A 20,549-nucleotide genomic window follows, 5' to 3' on the forward strand; every position below is an offset into this window, starting at 1 on the left:
TAAAAAGCTCCATCACCATAACTGTGAGAGATGATTCTCCTTGACTGACCTCTCCTCCCTCTCTCCCTCCCTCCTCTCTCAGATGACATGGCGCCCTCAGTACCGCAGCTCCAAGTTCCGCCACGTGTTTGGTAAGGCCGCCACCAAGGAGAGCTGCTATGATGGCGTGCCAATCACACGCAGCGTCCAGGACAACAACTTCTGTGCTGTCAACCCACGTTTCCTGGCAGTCATCACTGAGTGTGCCGGGGGAGGGGCCTTCCTGGTCCTGTCTGTCCATCATGTGAGTATCTCCATCTCATGGCAGGCTTTACTGTCTGATGTCAGCTTTTTAAAGTGACATGTGCATGTTTTCACTCAGGATGCTGATAATGGATACTGTAATATGTTTTGTCGATATATGCTGAGAAGGGGTACAATTTATTTACGCTACAGGGGGAAATTAGGGAATATAGATACAAATTGCTTTGCTCCAGAGCTCTGAATCGCCACTTAATTCAATGATTGAATCAAGTCTGGTGTTGTGCACACATTCAGACATTTCTCCGGGTGGAAAACAACTGAATTTAGTTTTTAGTTTTCTTGAAAGTTGGTAAGGTTTACCATGGAGGTTGTAGTAGATGGTGGTTTTGTTGTACTGGCTTGCAATGAAATGAAAGGTGCGATGGGGGAAAATTTGACAGGGAAGAACTTCATTAGCATAAACAATTGCATTGCAAATAACTTTGCATCCTCTCCACAGCTCCACACATGAAAAACTCCCAAACAGTTCTTCTTCTAAGACACATCTCAAGTTTTTTATAATCCATCATAAAATGGCAGCTACATTTAAGGTTCAGTTTTATAAAAATAACTGTGTTATATATCTGCTGAAACTGTCACTATATCCTGACAGTAGCACATGAGGCAGATAATGTGTGAAAAAATAAGGTGCCTCCAGCTTCTCCTAGTGCTCCTAATGGCTTTTGCAAGAATCCACCACACCTGAATGAAAACAACCAATCAGAGCCAGGAGGAGCTTCTATCACAGTGTCATGCAGACGCTGCGCAGACCTCCTCCCATGTGCAAGCTCAATATCATCAGCAAGTAGCTTCAGGAGGAGTTTTGCAAAAACAACAACCATCAATGAAAAAACTACCCATCTATCCTATGCCAACAACAGCGTACATGGCAAAGACTGTCAATGAAAAAGCTTGTGCAGGTCTTCTTCTGTTTACTTGTCTTTGCCATGTACGCTGTTGTGGCAGCGCAGCTTCTGCATGAGCAGTGATGGTGCATTTCATTTGTACTGGGAAGTCGGAAGTTCCGTGTTCCCAGTTGAAAATTTTAGCTGGATTGCTCCCTGAAATCTGATTTCCAACTGGGAAACCAACCACAACCTCGAACTCCAATATGACTGCTCTGTGAATCATCAATGGTGAAGGTAGCAGTGAACAGTCGTGAAAGCTGGAGTTATATACTGTTTATTAGCACTTGTGTCTTATTAGTATCTAATGAAAACAGTAATATACACAATCCTGTCCAACATCTATCTGTGGATGTGTTGCTATGGTATTTATATGCACATAATACTGTCTAATGCTCAACTGGTATTGCTAACAATTGTTAAACTGGCTTGAAGTGGTGTAGCTAACAGCCTTGTGGTATTGGAATGCGATCAGCTCAGGTGTGATGTCATTTCCAGCTCCAACCTCTTATGAGGTGAAAAAGCGGCATCATGACTGACACTGCGTGAGGGACTCCAATTACCCTGGTAACTTATGCTGAACATCTAATCTGCTCTAATACTTTATTAGAAAAATAATCCACATGCTGTTAATTGGCTTCAGTTATTATAAATGCACCATTTCAGTCAGATAGTCCTCATCAGTCATTAACTATAGGAGTGTTTTATGTGACATATTCAGAGAAGTTTCATCATCATCCAACTTAATAGCAAAAAAATACTCTATGCTAATGTCACATACAGCCTAGTGATACCTCATGTAATTTAAGTCTTTGAGATTTGAGATTACAGATTGTCGTTTACATCCCATGCTACTGACACTTTACTGTCTCGCAGTCCCAGACACTTACCGTTTCATCTCATGATATGAAGCAGCCTACTTCATGGTTCTGATGATGTTGCTTGCAATTAACACCCCTGCCTCTGTCACGTGAACACGCTTGTTGCTGGATAGGAAAACCCAGAGTTGATTGAACTAGCTGATAACCAGTTTTGTAGTGCTGGTTATCCAAATGGCTAATGTTAGGGTTTGTCAAACCTGATAACAAAAAGATATCCAGGGTAAGTTGAACTGGCTTCGTAGTACAGGCCTCTGGCTCTGACAAGTTGTTTTGGTTTGGGATTCTTGGCAATGTTGTTAGAAGCACTGGGAGGAGCAAGAGGTGATTATCTGTCCTATGTGCTACTGTCAGGATATAGTGACAATTTCAGCAAATATGATAGAAAGTTATTTTTATAAACGTTGCATATTAAAGCTTTAGTGAACAATAGTGACAAAAAAAATCACAATATCAGATCGACACAACAGTTGTAGATGTTATTGTATGGTTGACCTACAGTAATGAACATTTAGGTCAGCATACTTATTTGATTTCTGTGAAAAACATGAACTGCTCCCAGGAGATGCGTCTCTTGATACTGATTGTTTTGGGCAAAGCAACACAAAATAATCCCGTCTCCGAAACAGAAAACACAATGTCAATGTGAATAATAAAGCAAATCATCAGTATCGCATACACATTTTTTAGGAGAGCCGGTTTTAAAGCAAGATTATAGTCCTTGTAGTTCATCATAATTTTTTTGTTTAGCTTAAAAAGATGGTTGATACAGTTGCCAGTGAGCAAACTGCTGCAGGTTTCCTCCAGTTAGACATACAGCAGGAGGAATTAGGTAAATCATTGTGAAAAATTGCACTTATAACTGAAATGAGCAGATGCTTTATTAAGTTTTGTCTGCAGTAAGAAATTATTTTATTAGTTTCATCTGCTGAGTATCCATCGTTCATGGTTCCTCTTTGCTCCTGCACACACAGTGCACCTGGAAGAGACAGCTCTGCTCTCAGATTATAAATAGGACGGCAGCAGTGGAGCCGAAATAATCTCTAAAAACCAGGAAACCCCTGACAGATAATTCACCTCAACCTAAACATCGCATGTGGTCTTTTTTTTCCTCCTCATTATTCTGTCTTATCTCCCACACCAACCTCACCTTAAACCTGATCAATCAGACGCTCTCCCTGGCGTTATTTATGCATATTATCACATCCACCGGTGTTATCAGTAACAATAGCGATCTCTCAAATAAACCGAGCCAGACTTCCTCACTCGTGTGCTGCCTAAATTTACAGTCCTGCTGTATATCTCCAGTCTGGAGCGATCCATCAGGCTGAACACTTCTCCCTGCTCTCTCCCTCTCTCCGCCTGTCTCCATCTTCTAAATCATCTCGGTGAATTATCACCACCCTCCTGGCATGGGCAGGAATTGCATACAAGCTTAGGAATGACATAACTCATCTTTTGACCCCCCCCCCCTCCTTTCACTGTCTCGAGGAGGTGAAACTTCCCCCCTCTGCTGCCCTTCACCTCCTATCTTTGTGTGTGCACTCACAGATAAGCTATTGTTCTGCAGAGAGAGCAGTTAACAGACACCAATACAAGAACACAAGTGCTGTGTTCTACTTACTCCTGCATGTGTTGGGTTTGTTGGAAAGCACAGGTAATGGTTACGTCATTACTGTGTTCCAAACACGCCTCACCTGCACAGTAATCTCGCCCGCAGGTGTGTGTGTCAGCAGGAAGGTTCTGTTCGTACAGACTGAATAATTAGCGGTCATGTTGAGGCAGAAATTCTTCAGAAGGACTCAGTGGCTGCTCCCTTGTAACAGGATCAGCAAATATCAGGGCGTGTGTCACAAACATTTTGTGTAATTCCACCTGCAGTTTGAGTCATTACATGTTAATGCCAAGATGAGTTTGTGCTGGCAGGCCGGCGTACTTGTGCTAACCTGCACAGATCATCCTGTCCTGTCCTTAGATATTTAGAAACTAGCTGGCTGTCTTTAAAGCTGCTGTATTTGATATTTTATATTAAAAGGGAACTTTAGCCAGCATACAGATCTTGGGGAGCTGCATGGAGTCTGATAATTGCCCAAATTATATTAGTCAGCAGTGGTTTGGGTTATAGACTACAAGTTTAGAAATAAAAAACATCTGTGGGCATGTCTGTCTAATTTGTACTTCTGTGGCTGTGCGCCTACACGTTCTGTGCAGGCTGGTGCGGGCACCTCTCATGTGCACTATATAGTACTGTGGTGGATTGCGTGTAGCATGTAATTTGACACGTGTGTTGGGGTCAGAACTCTTTTTGATTTGGACCTGTGGTTTTCAAATTCCTTCCCAGGAGGTCTTTGATTTATTTGTTATTTTGAGAAGCCAGGACAGTAATGTATAAAAGGCCAGTATCTTCTCCCTCCTGCACTCTCGCTGCTTTTTGCTAACTTTTAAAAAGTTTTTGTGACTTATGTTTTTTTTTTTATATATATATATAATCTGTAGAAGCGGGATCATACAAGTGATAATATTCTAGTTTATTCCGCTAGCCTTTCTTCGAACTGGTCCATGGTTCTTATTGTTGTAAAGGATGTGAAGTAATTGAACTTTCGCTAAGCCCCGCCCCTTTGTAATGGTCCACAAGCTGTTGGAGTAAGCATGGAGCCCACACTGTAACTAACTGCACTCCCTGAAGAAATATTTTGGAAAAACTAAACCGTGATTCCAGAGAGAAGCAGACAGAGGGGTCTACAGTCTGTATTTGAAGGATATATCCAGGATGTCAAACTGACTCAGCAGCAATAACAGGTAAAAGAGACAAAGATAGTTAGAAGCTAAAGCCGAACTATAGTCTTTGCGAGCGTGCGTAATTCCGTCTCCGTCCACACAAGATGAATGTACACAACAGCCGCATGCTATTGGCTCTGTTGGTTCACACAGTTACGCTTGGCACCCAAGTAGAAAATTTTGAGCTGTTGTATGTTATTTTAATGAGCAAAGACGAGGAAGATAGTTGAGTTATTTTATGCGCTGTTGCTCTTTGCTGATGACGCTGTGGTATTTGGTTTAGGTTCTCTGTAGATGCTCGTGAAGCTCCAGTACCTGCCATACAAACATCAGTTTGCTACAGGTTTCCACGTTTTCTCAAGCAAATGAACAGGGATGCCCGACTCGAAATAGAAAGCAGCATAAGTTTGAGCTCTTAGTGGTCGAGTTGCATTGGGTTGCGTTGTTGGGTAATGTAGGCAAAAGATGATATTTTTGGTTTTGATGCAACAGTTTTGATAGCTTTCCTGTCAACTGTCCATCATAAGTCCAACAATGTTATAGGAGTGCAATGCTAAATCAGTGGGAGTATTGCTTTACAAAGAATCAAGTGACGCCATGTCTTATGAAAGACGAACCCACAGATAATTAGCATCCGACCATGCAGTTCCCCTTGAAGCTCTACGGAGGCTTTAGTGTGTTTTAGCTCAATTTTGGTTTAGTGGTCCACAACAAATAAGCTGTAATGTGTAAGAGAGCTTTAGAAGTGCTGGTAGTCAGATTTTCTTACCTCTGTGGAGAGCGTGACCAGAGTGATTTTCATGCTAAGCTAACTAGCCATGGATTTACTGTACAGACATGAGAGTGGAGTCAGTCTTCTCTTCAAGAAAGCAATTGAGCACATTTTCCCAAGAGTCAAACTATTGCTTTAACCCAATAATACACATGTCAGTTATTATGTCCTGTGTTTTATTTCTTGTTATATTTGTGTATTAGGCAGGTAAGGTGGACCCTCACCACCCCCGAGTATCGGGCCACAGAGGCAACGTGTTAGACGTCAAATGGAATCCCTTCAACGACTACTGCATCGCCTCCTGCTCTGAGGACGCCACGGTCTGTACACATACAGAAAGTACATTTTCAAAATGGTTCACTGACGTGTTATCATTTCCCCTGGAATATGTGCATGTAGCGGCAGGGATATTGTTTTATTGCCTCGCTGTTTAGCCTTCAAGATGAACTAAAAGTCATTCCACACATTCCTCAGCTCTGACCTGGCACAGAACGAACCTCTGTACACAGCGAGAGAAAGGACGAGTCAACAGGGTTTAAGACTGTTTTCACTGTTGAGAGTGTCATTTATTTTTTGTATTCAGTCGATTAGATTATTTATTTAGTGCCTATTTTTCATAGATTTAGAGGTGTTGAGTGAAGATTGTTTTTTTGTGTGTGTGATTGCAGAGGTGGAGGAAGTATTCAGATCCCTACTTAAGTAAAAGTACTAATACCACACTGTAAAAAATACTGGTACTCTGTTACAAGTTAAAGTCCTGCATTGACAATTTTACTTAAAGGTCCAGTGTGTTGGATTTAGGCGGATACATTGTCAGAGGTGGGATATAATATTCACCGTGTTTTTGTGAGCTGTTAATTTCTACATAAGGAGGTGGTTCTCTTACATGGAGTCCACCGCATAATTCTACAGTAGCCCAGAACAGACAAACCAAACACTGGCTCTAGAAAGGGCCATTCATGTTTTTTTCATTTTGACTCTTCTGCAACTTCACAGTTAGATGCCACTAAATTCTGCACATTGGACCTTTATGGAAAAGTACAACCCCAGTTTTAAAAAAGTTGTGAGGCTGTGTAAAACGATGATAAAAACAGAATGCAATGATTTGAGAATGTTTTTCACCTATATGTAATTGAATACAGTCCAAAGACAAGATATTTAGTGTTCAAACTGATAAACTTTATAGTTTTTTGTTACTGATGATGAATTTGATGCCTGAAACATGTTTCGTAATAGTTGTGACAGGGGCAACAGAAGACTGGGGAAGTTGTGGGATGCTACAGCAGCGAGGCTCCGCAGTAAAAGAGTGCAGTTACTAAACTGGCCTGCCTGCAGTCTAGACCTGACTGCCATTGAAGGTGCATTATGAAGCGCAAAATATGACAACAGAGACTCCGAAGTGTTGGGCCACTTTAGTTGAATATCAAGCAAGAAGGACAAAGAATTTCACTTTCAAAATGTCAACAATCAGTGTCCTCAGTTCCCAAATGCTCACTAAAAGTTGTTAAAAGAAAAGGTGATGTAACACAGTGGTAAACATGCTCCTGTCCCTTTTTTTGCAGTGTGTTGCATGCATCCAATTTAGAGAGAGTGTGTATTTACAAAAAAGTTTACCAGTTTGAACATTAAATATCTTGTCTTTGGGCTGTTTGCAATTGAACAAATGTCAAAAAGGATTTGCAAATTATTTCATTCTGTTGTTATTTTAAGTTTTACACTGAGCCTCAACTTTTTGGAATCAGTGTTGTAGGCAAGCATAACCAGGAAAACATAAAGTATTTAGAATAAAAGTGCTTTGCACAAAAACTGTATTACTGTTAAAGCAGGATTTTACTGTTTTACTGTCGTGATGATCTTTATCTGTTTTGTACAGGATTGTAACTAGTGATTATTTTCATTATGGATTAATGTGTTGATTATTTTCTCCATTAACAGATTGTTTGTTTGGTTTGAAAAAGATCTGAAAATAGAGGAAATACCATCATAATTATCCAAAGTGACACCTTCACAGTGCTTTGTTTTGTCCAACCAACAGTGCAAACCTCAACATTATTAGAATTACATTAGAATTATCAAAACAATGCAAAGGAAAAGTGGCAAATCTTCACATTTAAGAAGCTGGAAGCGTGAAATGTTTTTTTTATATGAAAACAAAATTTTCTGTCTGTTGACTAATCAACTAATAATCGTTTCAGCTGTGCCTGTATATAGTGTTTGGTAGTTTAATTTATGATAACACATCAGACTTTAGAAGCTCTTAAAAGGTTCTGTTTGCAAAAATCTGAATTTGTAAATCATAGTGCAGTAAAAAAAAAAATACAGTATTTCCTGTGGAAGATTTCTACTTCCTTAAAAATAGCCTGGCTTTCCAGGAGTCAAAGTCAAGGATCATAAGGACCTTTGTGATCTTAAAAGACAATCATGGATATAACGATCTGTGATACTACAATGTAACCTTGCTTCTTCTCGTTTTGTTTCACACAATGTTAAGCATTTTACCTTCACCTATAGTGTCCCTGCCTGTTGCCATTGGTTTTGTCCGCCTTTTTCTTTTCATAAAAAAATAATAAAAATTAAGTATATTAAAAAAAAATACAATATTTCCCTCCAAGATGTAACAAAGTAAAATTAGAACAGCTTGTAAAGAAAAGACTCATGTCAAGTACCTCAGTTTTGTACTTAGTTACATGCCACCACTGTCTGTTTGTTAATGTGTTTTCCTGTGCATGTGTATCTACAGGTGAAAGTGTGGGAAATCCCTCCTCATGGCGTGCTGAAGACCCTCACAGTACCGTGGAAGGAGCTTCAGGGTCACAGCCGCAGAGTGGGCCTCATCGAGTGGCACCCGACTGCTAACAACATCCTCTTCAGTACGGCCTATGACTACAAGGTAACACAACCAAACACACACACTAACACAGACACAGCTAAAATGAATAAGGAGGACACACTGTTTATTTTACTGAAAGCAATTATGTATGACAGTGCAGTCAAACAGGTCGCAGTTGTTTGTAGCAGCTTGTTCCTGGTTAACAAATCATGATATAAATTGCTCCCGGCGACAGGCCTGAAACAAGTTCATGATCAAGTATGACAAGGACTCCATATATAAGCACAAGAACTCAGATAATTTTCACTCTGAGCTACTGGTTTGTTGCAAGCGGAGATGTAATAAATTCTAAATGACAAATAGTCCATGTCAAACTGTATCTGCCCTGAATATAATATAGAAACCAAGTGAAGTTAGATCACACAAATAAGGAAATTATTTCAGACTTTTTAGTGGAATGTCACAGTATTTATATAACTAGATGAAACCTGCTGTTAGTCTGAACTGTTAACTTTGATAAGTGAATGTCCTACAGAACGATCCAAGCCTCTGTGTGCCTTTCACACCCACAGGTGATGATCTGGAACCTGGACTGTCCTGAGCAGGTGATAAAGAACCCCGTGCGGACAATCAGCCACCATACAGATGTCGTCCTCTCCATGTCTTTCAACACAGACGGCAGCCTCTTCGCCACCACCTGCAAGGACAGGATAGTCCGACTCATGGAGCCACGCTCAGGAAACCTCCTGCAGGTGATGCTTCGTGTGTCCGTGTGTGTGTTATGTGTTGTTTGTGTTTTTAGACAGTTCTGCGGTTAAATTTGGGCACGCTCTTATTTTTAAAGACAGTTACCACAATAGGCACCAGCTCATCTAGTGTATCATGTCACTGCAAAGAAAACGTGTAGTTAGGGCCGTTATTTTTGGTTTTGTTCTTTTAATAAAGGTCCAGTTTGTAGGATTTGGTAGAATTTAGCAGTGTGGTTGCAGAACTGAAATTTCTGCCTTGTGCCAAGCGTGTAGGAGAACTACAGTGGCTGATGCAAAAATGCGAATGGCCCTATCTAGAGCCAGTGTTTGGTTTGTCCGTTCTGGGCTACTGTAGAAACAACATGGCAAACTGTGTGGGAGAGGACCCGCTCTATATGTAGATATAAACGGCTCATTCTGAGGTAACAAAAACACGTTTTCTTAGTTTCAGGTCAACGAATGAAAACATAATTATAAATATTATGTACCATTTCTACCAATAGATGCCCCTAAATCCGACAGCAGCGGACCTTAAAAACAAAGAGGATTTACAAGAGTTTATTTTAGATATTAAAAAACTAATAACAAAATCTAATTTAAAAAAAAAAAAATAATACAAAAATCTGGGTAAAAGTTTTTTTAAATGCGATTTGTAGTAAAAACACTCTGTAGCTGATCTGTTTATTATTTTTCAAATTAATTTTAAGGACTCATTTTTTGAGATGCACTCTTCACAAAATAACCTGATTTAATTCAAACTGCGGTGAAGAATGTATTACTGGGGCTGAAAACACAACTTTTGGATATGGCTGGACAAAAAAATCTGGGTTAAAATTAGTTAAATTGATATTGTCCTTGGTAAAGAAATATCACCAACGAAGGTGGCCATGGTTAACATGGCTGTGAAATATTTTTAATGAAGAAATTGACTCACATACTGAGACTACAAGAAGCACAACTATTAAGAAAATGGGAAAAATGGACACTTTACTAGACTCAAAAAGACGACACTGGACTGGAATGATAATCAGTAGATACACTAATCCTTAAGGCTGTAAAAATGTGTACTTGCCCACAGGTTTTGTTTCATTAGCTCTTATTTTCTCTCAATTATTCTATTATGCTGTTGTAGCTGACATGTCAATGTCACAAAAAATGTTTTTAACTCTTTAAGATTGAAGTGAAAAAAACTATGTTTCTTTTGAAAATCTAGATATTTTCAATCAATAAAACCTAAAAACCACGAGTCTTTGTTGCCGCGTACGATAGTCAATAGTACTATAGCCAATAGTTGCATAAGTGGGAGTTCCCTGCTCCTTTTCCCCTTCCCAGCCCGGGCACCCATCCAGCACCACACAGCCAAAACTGACACCTCTGGCCTGAACATAACTCCGCAGACCTCGGGGTCACCAACCAGTGACTCACACACTTTATATCAGTCTGCTCTCACTTTCCCTCGCCTGCCAAACAAGCTCACGTGGAAACATAAGGAACATTACATCACAGTGCCGTAGCGTTGAGCTGAAAGTCTTCTAACATTTTCATTTATCTGCTGGTATAATGGAGGATAGGAACAACATATGCAATATTGTTAATGTCTGTTCCAAAATAATTGGACCCCAGCAGAGAGACTTGCATTCCCTCTGGGAGAAACGTGTGGCCCAGAAGGCAAAAGTAATAGTGAGGCAACCTGACCACATCCTGTCCACTGAATTCATTGTAATGACCCCCCCCCCCCCCCCGCGCCACCCCGGAAAACGAACAGATAATCAAAGTCCTTCATTCCTTCGGCTATCAGGCTGCTGAATGCCGACAGAAGTTTGTTTTAAATGAATATGTGTGTGTGGTTTATGATAACTTGGTTTGTTCAGGTGTCTTTTCTGTGACTTTCTTGTGATTGTACTTAATTTATGAATCAGCACTGAACTTGAACTGCACTTGGTCCTTGTGTGCACCTCTTGCCCATATACTGGCCGATTGTCTCTGACATACTGTTGTTTGCTGCTGTTGTAAGATGGTTGTTTGTGTTTGTGACTGTGCTCCGGGTAGACTAGAGAAACTAAATAGCCTTTTTTAGGACAAATAAAGTCGTCTGAATCTGAATCTGATTATTAGTCCACAGCTTTAACATTAAACACATAATATATGTTGTGTGTTCGCAGGAAGCCAACTGTAAGACGCACAAAGCCAGTAAGGTGATGTTCCTGGGTAACATGAAGATGCTCTTCACATCAGGCACTTCACGCTGGAACCATCGACAGATGGCTCTGTGGGATCAGGTGAGAGAAACTGACAGCATGGGAAGTACTCTGTGACAAAATCATCTCATCTCAAAGGACCACCTTATGTCTTTTTTCTTTACCAGGCTTACGCTTGCATCTCATGATCGTCAACTCTGAATGGAGCTGGATCAGGTGTCCATATGTGGAGTTTCTGTCATGTGATGACAAACACAGTCACTTGTTATCAGGTGACTGAAGCTCCACACTGTGGTCATGCAGTGACACCTGAACCAGCTCCATTCACTGATGAAGACCATGAGATCAGCTATTTGTGGTCACTACAGGCTTTTTCTTTTTAATAATCATCTCAATTAATTCAATATTAAATTTGTTACATTCTTGGACCGCCAGTCACTCATTGCGTGTTACATTGAATCGATGAAGAAATCTTTTTCTCACATGCCTTAATGGTGAGGGGAGAATCCAAAAAAAGGTGAACATTCTTTTAAAATTGAAGTAAATAGTGCAGGTGTTAAACAACAGCAAATATATATATATCAAAACATCTGTTTACAAACACTTTCAGACCTCGTGCAGTGTAATCCAAGTCTCATTTATCCAGCTGTATGCTCAGTGCTTTCCAAACACATGCATTTCATTAAGAAGTAACAATATAAAACACTTCCGCCTACGACTCACAAGCTCTGCTTGAGCAGAGTTCAAATGCATATTTGTGCCCAAGCACACTCCTCGGCCTTGACTGTTTTAAATCATGTTTTAGTGAAAATGCATGTGTTTGGGAAGTACTGAGCAAACGACTGGATAAATGAGACTTGGATTGTTCTGCATAAGGTCTGAAAGTGTTTGTAAACCAATGTTTTGATATAGCTTTGCTGTTATTAAACGCAGTCCCCATTTACTTCAATCATGTGGACTGTTCGCCTTTTTGGGATACTCCGTTCACCAAGGGGGCATGCAAGAAAAAGTTTTCTTTACAAAATCAATGGTAACACGCTGTGATTGACTGATATACAAATGGTCATTTTGTGGGTGAAGTTGTGAGCCAAGATACAAGAACATTCCTAAAAGCAGAGAATTAATAATTTGAAAAAAATGAAATGATGGGCAGCATATTACATCACAAGTCTAGTTAGCTATATTTCCAGGAATACATCATGATAAATATTGGAGGCCAGGACAATGATAAAATAAAAAAGAACAGTTGAATATTGAAATAATTATAAAAAAGATAAATAAACCCTTTGAAACGTGGAGCGACATCACTTTTCTTGTGCTGCTTTCAGACGCCTTTAAACCTCTGAACCCTGAGCAAATTGATGTGATTTCTTTTAAAAACATGGGAATAAAGGCGGTGAGCAACTTGGTGAGATGCATCCCACAAATTGCAAAACAAGAACATAGATTTAGAAAGTTATTTAAAAACAAAATCTAGACTCAAGATTCAAGTTTCAAGAAGTTTATTTTCATATGCACAGTAGAAAACTCAGCGGTTTGCACCGTACAATGAAGTTCTTAATTGCCAGTCTCCCTTCACATAAGACAATAATTTGAAAATTAGAATTAAAGTTAGATTTCAGAAAATAGATAAAAAAATAGCAGAAACAAAGATGTACGTTTAGAAAGGGAAAAAAAGCAAGAGAACAACTATATTCGTAATTATTATTATTCCTAGTACATTTTAGAATTAGGTTACAGAATTATTTTAATTTTTAATCACTCTTTTCAGGTCATTTCTCTGTTTGTTTTGAACTTTATTTTCTTTGTCTGTCTCTCTTTTTTATTTTATTTTATTTATTTTTTACAAATTTTCTTGTTTTAATTTGATCTTTTTACTAATTTCATGCTCATATTTTTTTGGTCATTTCTTCTGTCGTTGCTCATTGCCTTCTTCCCATGTTTCTAAAAGAAATCAAGCCAATTTGCTCAGGTTTCAAAGGGTGAAGGTGAGTTATGTTTAATATTTTGGACATTAAACTTTGGGAAATAATGTACAATAACTCATTGTTTCATCTGTTCTGCTCTAAATATCCTAACATCTCAATCAAACACTTGGACTGTAGAAAAACCAGATAAAAACATGCAGCACACTTTCGCTCTTCCACCCGTCTGTGTGATCTCATGTCTGAGATGCTGCTCAACATTAAGAGGAAACTCTCTCTGTCACACAGCTCTGCCATCTAGTGGACAAACTGGTGAACTTTGGTGTGTTTTGATGTGTGTGTGTATGTGTGTGTGTGTGTGTGTATCATGGGTAGAAGATTATAGCCAAGGCACGGATTAGGGAGCACTCAGTGTTTTTAATTCAGCACTGGAGAGTGCTTCTTATATAGAAGTGGATTTAAATGACTGAGTGTTTTGATGATAGGGAATGGTGTCCATGTTACTGGTGCTTAAGTGTGTTTTTTTTTTATCTGTGTGTGTGTCTTTGTAGGACGATCTGTCTGTGCCTTTGTTAGAGGAGAACCTGGACGGTTCATCTGGAGTACTTTTTCCTTTCTATGACCCTGACACACACATGCTCTACCTTGCTGGGAAGGTGGGTGTCTGAAAGTAAGCAGGAAGTGTCCATACATTCATATATTGTAATATTATTGTTATAAAGACTTCTCTTGTCTCTGTCAGGGTGACGGAAATATCAGGTACTATGAGATCAGCTCAGAGAAACCGTATATACACTACCTAACAGAGTACCGCTCGCACCTACCTCAGAAAGGAATGGGTAAGAAACACACACACACAAATACACTGCTACTGTGTACTTTATTTTTAATCAAACCTCAGTATGTGTGAGGTCTCATTTGACTATTTTCTCACTGGTATGTGTGTAAAATGTGTCTGTTGGGAGTCTCTGACTGCGTCCTGACTGTACTGACTCGACAACACCTGTAAGCAAAGCTGCTGTGCAAATAACCCTGCAATATTTGAATAGGCAAACCAGCTGATCACAGCGAGGTCGTAGGTCATTTAAAGTGACAAGCAGACAGACAGACATGCACTTATCTTTTAGGCTTTAAACTCAGGAATATTGATGGATGGAAGACGTTCAGACACAGTTCAGAAACCAGTATAACTGGTAGTTTTTTATGGAACTGAACAGCAGCAGCTCTTTGCTGTTAAGATACAGAGACATAACTGAGATAAAAGCCACTGTTTCACCACGAGAAATGTTTGCAGACTCAACATGTAATAAATGTATCAATAGATCAGATATATTCGGGCATTGAGGTCATTTCTAAAAGAACATTTTGTTGTAAAAACAAGTCCAGGTTCAAAGCACAGCAGAGTACACAACTGAAACCTTAAAAATATGGTGTTCCCCAACTTCAAAGGAGTCCGAAAATATAATCAATCATTTAGAAATTAATTCCAGATTCATTGTGAAGGTCTAATGATCAATATATTTTAATTGAAGTGGGTGTTAAAAGGGTTAAAAAGCCGATAATTTCTTTACTGCTCAAGGTGAGTGTGGTCCTACTTTGCCACCTTTGATTTTTCCATCACAATATGAACATATATGTGCAGTTGTGAAAGGGCTTTTAACACTTCTGCATATTGCAAAATGAACAGCACTCAACTCTACATCAGTGATACTCAACCTGCAGCCCATAGGCCACATCTGGTCAGCTTGTTTATTGAAAAAAAAGTGCTGGAGGGGCAACAGAGGACCGGGCTCTATCTGTCGTCAAATCTTAGAGATGCCCCTGCGTACACCTGACCTGTGCAGGGCTGCTGTGACTGTATTTGCCTCATTGTAAAGTTGCTTGTTTCCACTTCAGTGCTCATAAAAATACAACTAAAGATAGTAATGTACATCATATCCTTGGCATGTGTGTCTTCCTGTAGGCGTGATGCCAAAGAGAGGTCTGGATGTGAGCTCCTGTGAGGTGTTCAGGTTCTACAAACTGGTGACAATCAAGAGTCTCATTGAGCCTCTTTCCATGATCGTACCCCGCAGGGTGAGAGAACATCGACTCACACAAACCACAAGCACCACAGCATATAAAATAAATGCACCCAATTTTACCGTAATGTATTATGGAGATCTAATTTAGTGTCTGTGTACATGTGTTTATATGTGTTGTGTATGTATTTCCAGTCAGAGTCATACCAAGAAGACATTTATCCAATGACGGCGGGTAACAAACCTGCTTTGTCTGCAGACGAGTGGCTCAGCGGCATCGATAAAGGTCAGAATTAATGTGTGCGTGAGACATTTGTATATGTTAGCGAGCTGCTGAGGGATTTAACAGTCTGGTGGTGGACTGCTCCAAACTAAATCATAATAAGGGTCCAAATATACCTAAAAAGAAAAGCAAATACAAGCAGGGCTGGGTGGTGAAATACAGGAGAAATTCTTTGGTATTGAGACGTCAGTACAGGCAAAATGAATCCAAAATATGTCATGTAAAAAATACAAACTGATGTTACATACATTCTTTTCATTTTGATTTTGTCAACAGATATTTTTATCATCACAATACAATAGTCAATTTATGATACAATCAAATGGTTGCCCAGCCCTATATTCTGAGTACGTACTTTAATTTACAACTTTTCTTCACTGTTTTAGTTCTATAGTAGCTCATCTATTGTTGGATTAAAGGTCTACTGGTAGTAACTTAAAGGGTAACATTGGTGTTTTTCAACCTGGACCCTATTTTCCCATGTCTTTGTATCTTACTGACAAATAGGCACAGTTTTTGAAATTGGTCAAGTATTGAGTGACAGGGCTGCAGCCAGAATCCGCGAACCACTTAGGGCAATTATGAATTGTCAATGTATGCCCACTGAAAGTGCTAATTTTTGTTGCTGACAGGCTCAGATTGTTATTCTCAGTGTCTGACAACATTATGAAAGGACCCTACAGAGATCAACCTTTATGTGAAAGAGTAAGATCTTATTTTGTTTAACCAGGAACAGCCCCAGAATCGTCACCAGACTCCATTGAAATAAACTGTAATTTTAGCGTGTATAGAGCCAGCATATTTTCACATCTAACTGTTTGAGTGAGGGGTTTGTTTCAACCAAACCAGAGCTGGTGATTGTTAAAACAGTGAAAAGACAAACCAAGGCTGTTCTGTGAGTTTTATTTTGTTTCTGTGGACTTAGAATGAAGTGTGTTTTATCATGATAAAATTATTGTTTATTTAAATGCAGTTAAGTGGCGATTTTGGGGCTGTTTTCAGTTAAATAAAAAGGATCTTACTCTATCTTTGTAGGGATCCTCTCCATAAGTTGTCAAACATTAAGAATAATGATATGAGCCTGTCAGTGGCAAAAACAATAACTTTTAGAGGACCTAAATTAACGGTGCATAATTCTTCCTCGTGGTTACATTGTAGACTGTTTCACAGCTGCTGGCCGCAGCCCTCTTACTCAGTACTGGACCAATTAAAAAAAATATTGTTGGCATTAGTCACTTATGTTGTGTTCACACAAAACTCGAATTTTGAATGGCAGAATATTTTGTGTTGACTCGCTTCATATACGCAAATAACTTGCGTCAAATACGCGTGAAATCGCTGAATTGACGAATGAAATTCCATCGGTACGTCCTCAGCGCCATATGTCCCTGGAGCATCTCAATGCTGATTGGCTTGCAGTGTGAATTGGTTCTTTTTTTTTTTTTTTTTTTTTTCAACTCTTGTGAATAAGCGTGTGACACAAAATTGTGCAACTCACTTCATTCGTGCTGTTTCATTTGCGTATTCTGCATCATTCACATGGGTCCATCGCATCGCCCAGCAGGAACTCACGTCTTACTGCAGGGCGTCGGTGACTTAGTGGATAGAGCAGATGCCCCATGTACAAGGCTGTTGCCGCAGCAGTCCGGGTTCGACTCCAGCCTGTGGCCCTTTGCTGCATGTCATTATCTCTCTCTCTCCCCCCTTCACACACAATAACAATTCATCAGATTTAATCACTGAGAACATTTTCTCAGGATCATCCAGCTCATCTCCATCCTCTTGTCTCTCTCTTTGTCTTCCAGGTCCGGTGCTGATGTCTCTGAAGCCTGGAAGTCAAGTAGCAGAGTCGTACTCAGAGATGAGCAAGGTGACTGGAATCTCACAGGACACTTGCAGGTCTAACAACAGACCGGGCATGCTGCAGCTGACGTACATTCAGGACCAACTGGGAACCAAAGATGGCAAGGAGGACAGCAGCGATACAGGGGACGACAGGGGTCGGACACCTGTTAGCAATGGGGAAGACTTCACACTTTGCTCTCCACCCAAGACAGAGAATGAGGTATTTGATGATTTTATATCCTGCTGTTTGTACACAATTTTTTTTAAAACCATGTCAGTGTTATTTATGACGAAATAAATAATTTCATAAGTCCAACTAAAGAATTAGAAATGTGGCCTAAACTTTTATATTGTTAATGCACTAACCCTGAAAATTACTGACTGAGATAAAACTGTTTTCTAACCACAAAATTAAAATAGAATTAATTAATAAAGAATGTCAAGACTTAAATAAAAATCTAATCAAATAGTTGTCACTTTGATTGATGTTTAATTGGCCTCTTTTAATTAAAATAATACAATTACACTGTCAGCAGTAAATAAAAACTTGAATTTAATGATTTTTTTCCCAATAAACATGAAGAGGAGGCTGAGTACTTATTTTTAGTCCTGTCAGGCTGTGTAAAGAAGCTCCACCAATCAGGTCAGAGCAGTCTCTGTGTGACCTGAGGGGCAAAACCTGGGGTAAAAAAAAGCCCACTACGTACCAGCTGCTGCTCAGAAAGCTTAAGGATAAGGCCGGTGATGTTCTATATTTTTGTTATTGACAATAAATCCCATGAAAAGACCAAAACCAACATTAAACTAATCCTACTTAAGTATTGTCTCTGTATGCAGAGACTGATATTTTTTATTGCTCTGTATCCACTGTCGACTAAAATAATAGATGTGTGTGTCACGGTTCCTTCATTACAATAAACACAGGCCCTGCAGTTTATTTCGTGATGACTGTCTACTCCTGTTTGAGTGATGTTTGCTAAAAACTACAGCAGGCCTAGCGCTTCTCTGGAGCTTACCGAAATAGATAACAATAGAAAAATAACATTCATAAAGTGAGCTTGCACTTTTGAGCCATTACTGAAGAACGCAGAATGTAAACATGTAGCTATGTAATGTTAAACATAATCACCTGACACAGCTTTGTCATCATTAGGGGACATTAAGGAATTTTAAAATGCCAGCTATGTTAGAATGAATCACTGTTATGCAAATACCGACAGCCATACTTAGCAACCTTGAGACGTGAGACCTTAAAAATAGGGAGTATTTTGAAAACCAAAACTGTGTGGTTTGAGGGTCCTCCCCCAGAAAAATGTGAGTTTCAGAGACTTTGTTTCCTGTATATTGGTAACAAAACAATAAGTACACTGCAACAGCTTTTTATTTTAAATACTTTTAATTTTACTTTTAATTCTCATGAAAAAATACAGAATAATTCACCCTTGTGGTGTAAACTTGCTTAAATCTCTGGCATACCCCTTGCATCTCTACAGCTCCACCCTCGTGTCCAAATATTTGCATGTCTGGTTGGAGAAATTTAAGATGGCGACGGCCAAAATGCCAAACTGGAGGCTTCAAAACAGCAGTTCACAAACCAATTATGGCCATCTAGACATGCTTATCATAGTTAAACGTGGCGACAAGGCGCATAAAAAGGCGCAAGCAGCTTACTTCCGCATCACGTGTTTGCCAAGGAATGTCATTTGGTGCAGCTGTATGGTTAAGACGTAGGGCTTTTTGATGCTGTACAGTGTCAGTAACAGGTTCTGATAATGAGAAGCAAAAAAAGGTGTGGAAATGTGTCGTAAATTGGGAGAAATACAAGTGAATTGTGACCCTGGGAAGAAACTGTGCGAGGGTAATGACAAACGAGAGTCTCCTGGAAGAATCAAGAGGGTTTATGAGGATGCCAATAGCAGCACTGTTTGTCTCAGAGTTTACTTATTTCAGTACTGACCAGTCAGGAACTGATATTAAATTTGTACTGGTTCTTGATACCCATCCTTTATCAGCATTAACCGGATTATGGCAGTTGGATGGTGAGTAGTTTCTCACACAGACGCTGATGATGTCAGCACGCTGGCTGACTCTGTCATCTGTGGACATTCCCATAGGAAAGTTGTAATAGAACTAGCGCTGGCTCCCAGCGGCAGTGATGTGATTGGATCCAAATCCGTGTACTTCTGTACTTCCTCGACCAACGGCTGATTAGCTTTGCCTTAAACCCGCCTACACCGGAATTGCTGTTCCCTGAATTGTTGTCCGTAGTACAACAGAAAAGGAAGTGTTCAGTGCATCGCAAGAAGAGATTAAAATGGATATGATTTCATTTGATTCAGCTATATTGCAGAGCTGCAACGTCCACAAGATTGGAGAAATCAAGGATTTACAGCGTGCCGTACCTATGGCAACGCCGTCACTTGGTTTGGATATCCCCGCCCATTTCTATTACAAAACGAAAGGCGAATGTCCCCAGACTCCCATTCCAAAATAAGGGAGGCTGGTCACGTGAGACTAGATGGTGAGAGGAAACGGTTCAGAGAGATTTTAGTAATGTAAGGTAAGGTTTAATGTCCCCAAGGGGCAATTTGGGACACAGACAGTAGTCATGAGTACAACAATACAAACACATAGAATCCAGTATCTCACACTGTCAGGGGTAAGTCATGGACAATTAGTGGTCACTGCTGGTTAAGATAAGCATTAGCAGACGAGACGAAGGACAATCTGTGCCGCTTAGTGCTATGTATAGGGAGGCAAAACCTCCACCCTGTTGAGAGACAAAAGACTGAGCTTTAGAGGTGGCCCTCTCTTCATACAGATGCTGGTGGTTATTTAAAGTAACACCACTGATCTTACAGCACAAGTTGACCACCTTCTCCAACTTGTTCTTGACAATGTTAAAAGAAACGGACTCAATAAAGGCAGAATAGAACAATTTCATGATTGATCGAAACTCCTCAGCTTCCTTAACAAAGAGTAGGTGTTGGGTTGCCTTCTTAGTTAGTACATTCAACTGAAACTGAAGCAGTAAGAGTAGTGAAACAGTACATGTCTCCTCCGTATCTGGTGTAAATTAAACC

At 39.7% G+C, this 20,549-nt stretch overlaps 1 protein-coding gene across 2 annotated transcripts in view; it reads left to right on the forward strand.

The window, feature by feature from the left end:
• coro2aa (coronin 2Aa) overlaps positions 1 to 20,549 on the forward strand; it is a 58,271-nt gene that overhangs the window by 37,403 nt on the left and 319 nt on the right. For both annotated transcript variants that reach the window (XM_033624017.2, XM_078166218.1), the window contains 10 exons: positions 83 to 283; positions 5,819 to 5,935; positions 8,356 to 8,505; positions 9,018 to 9,197; positions 11,357 to 11,473; positions 13,869 to 13,973; positions 14,060 to 14,156; positions 15,281 to 15,393; positions 15,534 to 15,624; positions 17,427 to 17,686. In XM_033624017.2, the coding sequence (XP_033479908.1) occupies positions 83 to 283; positions 5,819 to 5,935; positions 8,356 to 8,505; positions 9,018 to 9,197; positions 11,357 to 11,473; positions 13,869 to 13,973; positions 14,060 to 14,156; positions 15,281 to 15,393; positions 15,534 to 15,624; positions 17,427 to 17,686 (1,431 nt within the window). The remainder of the gene's footprint in view (positions 1 to 82; positions 284 to 5,818; positions 5,936 to 8,355; positions 8,506 to 9,017; positions 9,198 to 11,356; positions 11,474 to 13,868; positions 13,974 to 14,059; positions 14,157 to 15,280; positions 15,394 to 15,533; positions 15,625 to 17,426; positions 17,687 to 20,549) is intronic.

Source organism: Epinephelus lanceolatus, chromosome 3, assembly GCF_041903045.1.
Source record: "Epinephelus lanceolatus isolate andai-2023 chromosome 3, ASM4190304v1, whole genome shotgun sequence".
Lineage (NCBI taxonomy): Eukaryota > Metazoa > Chordata > Actinopteri > Perciformes > Serranidae > Epinephelus > Epinephelus lanceolatus.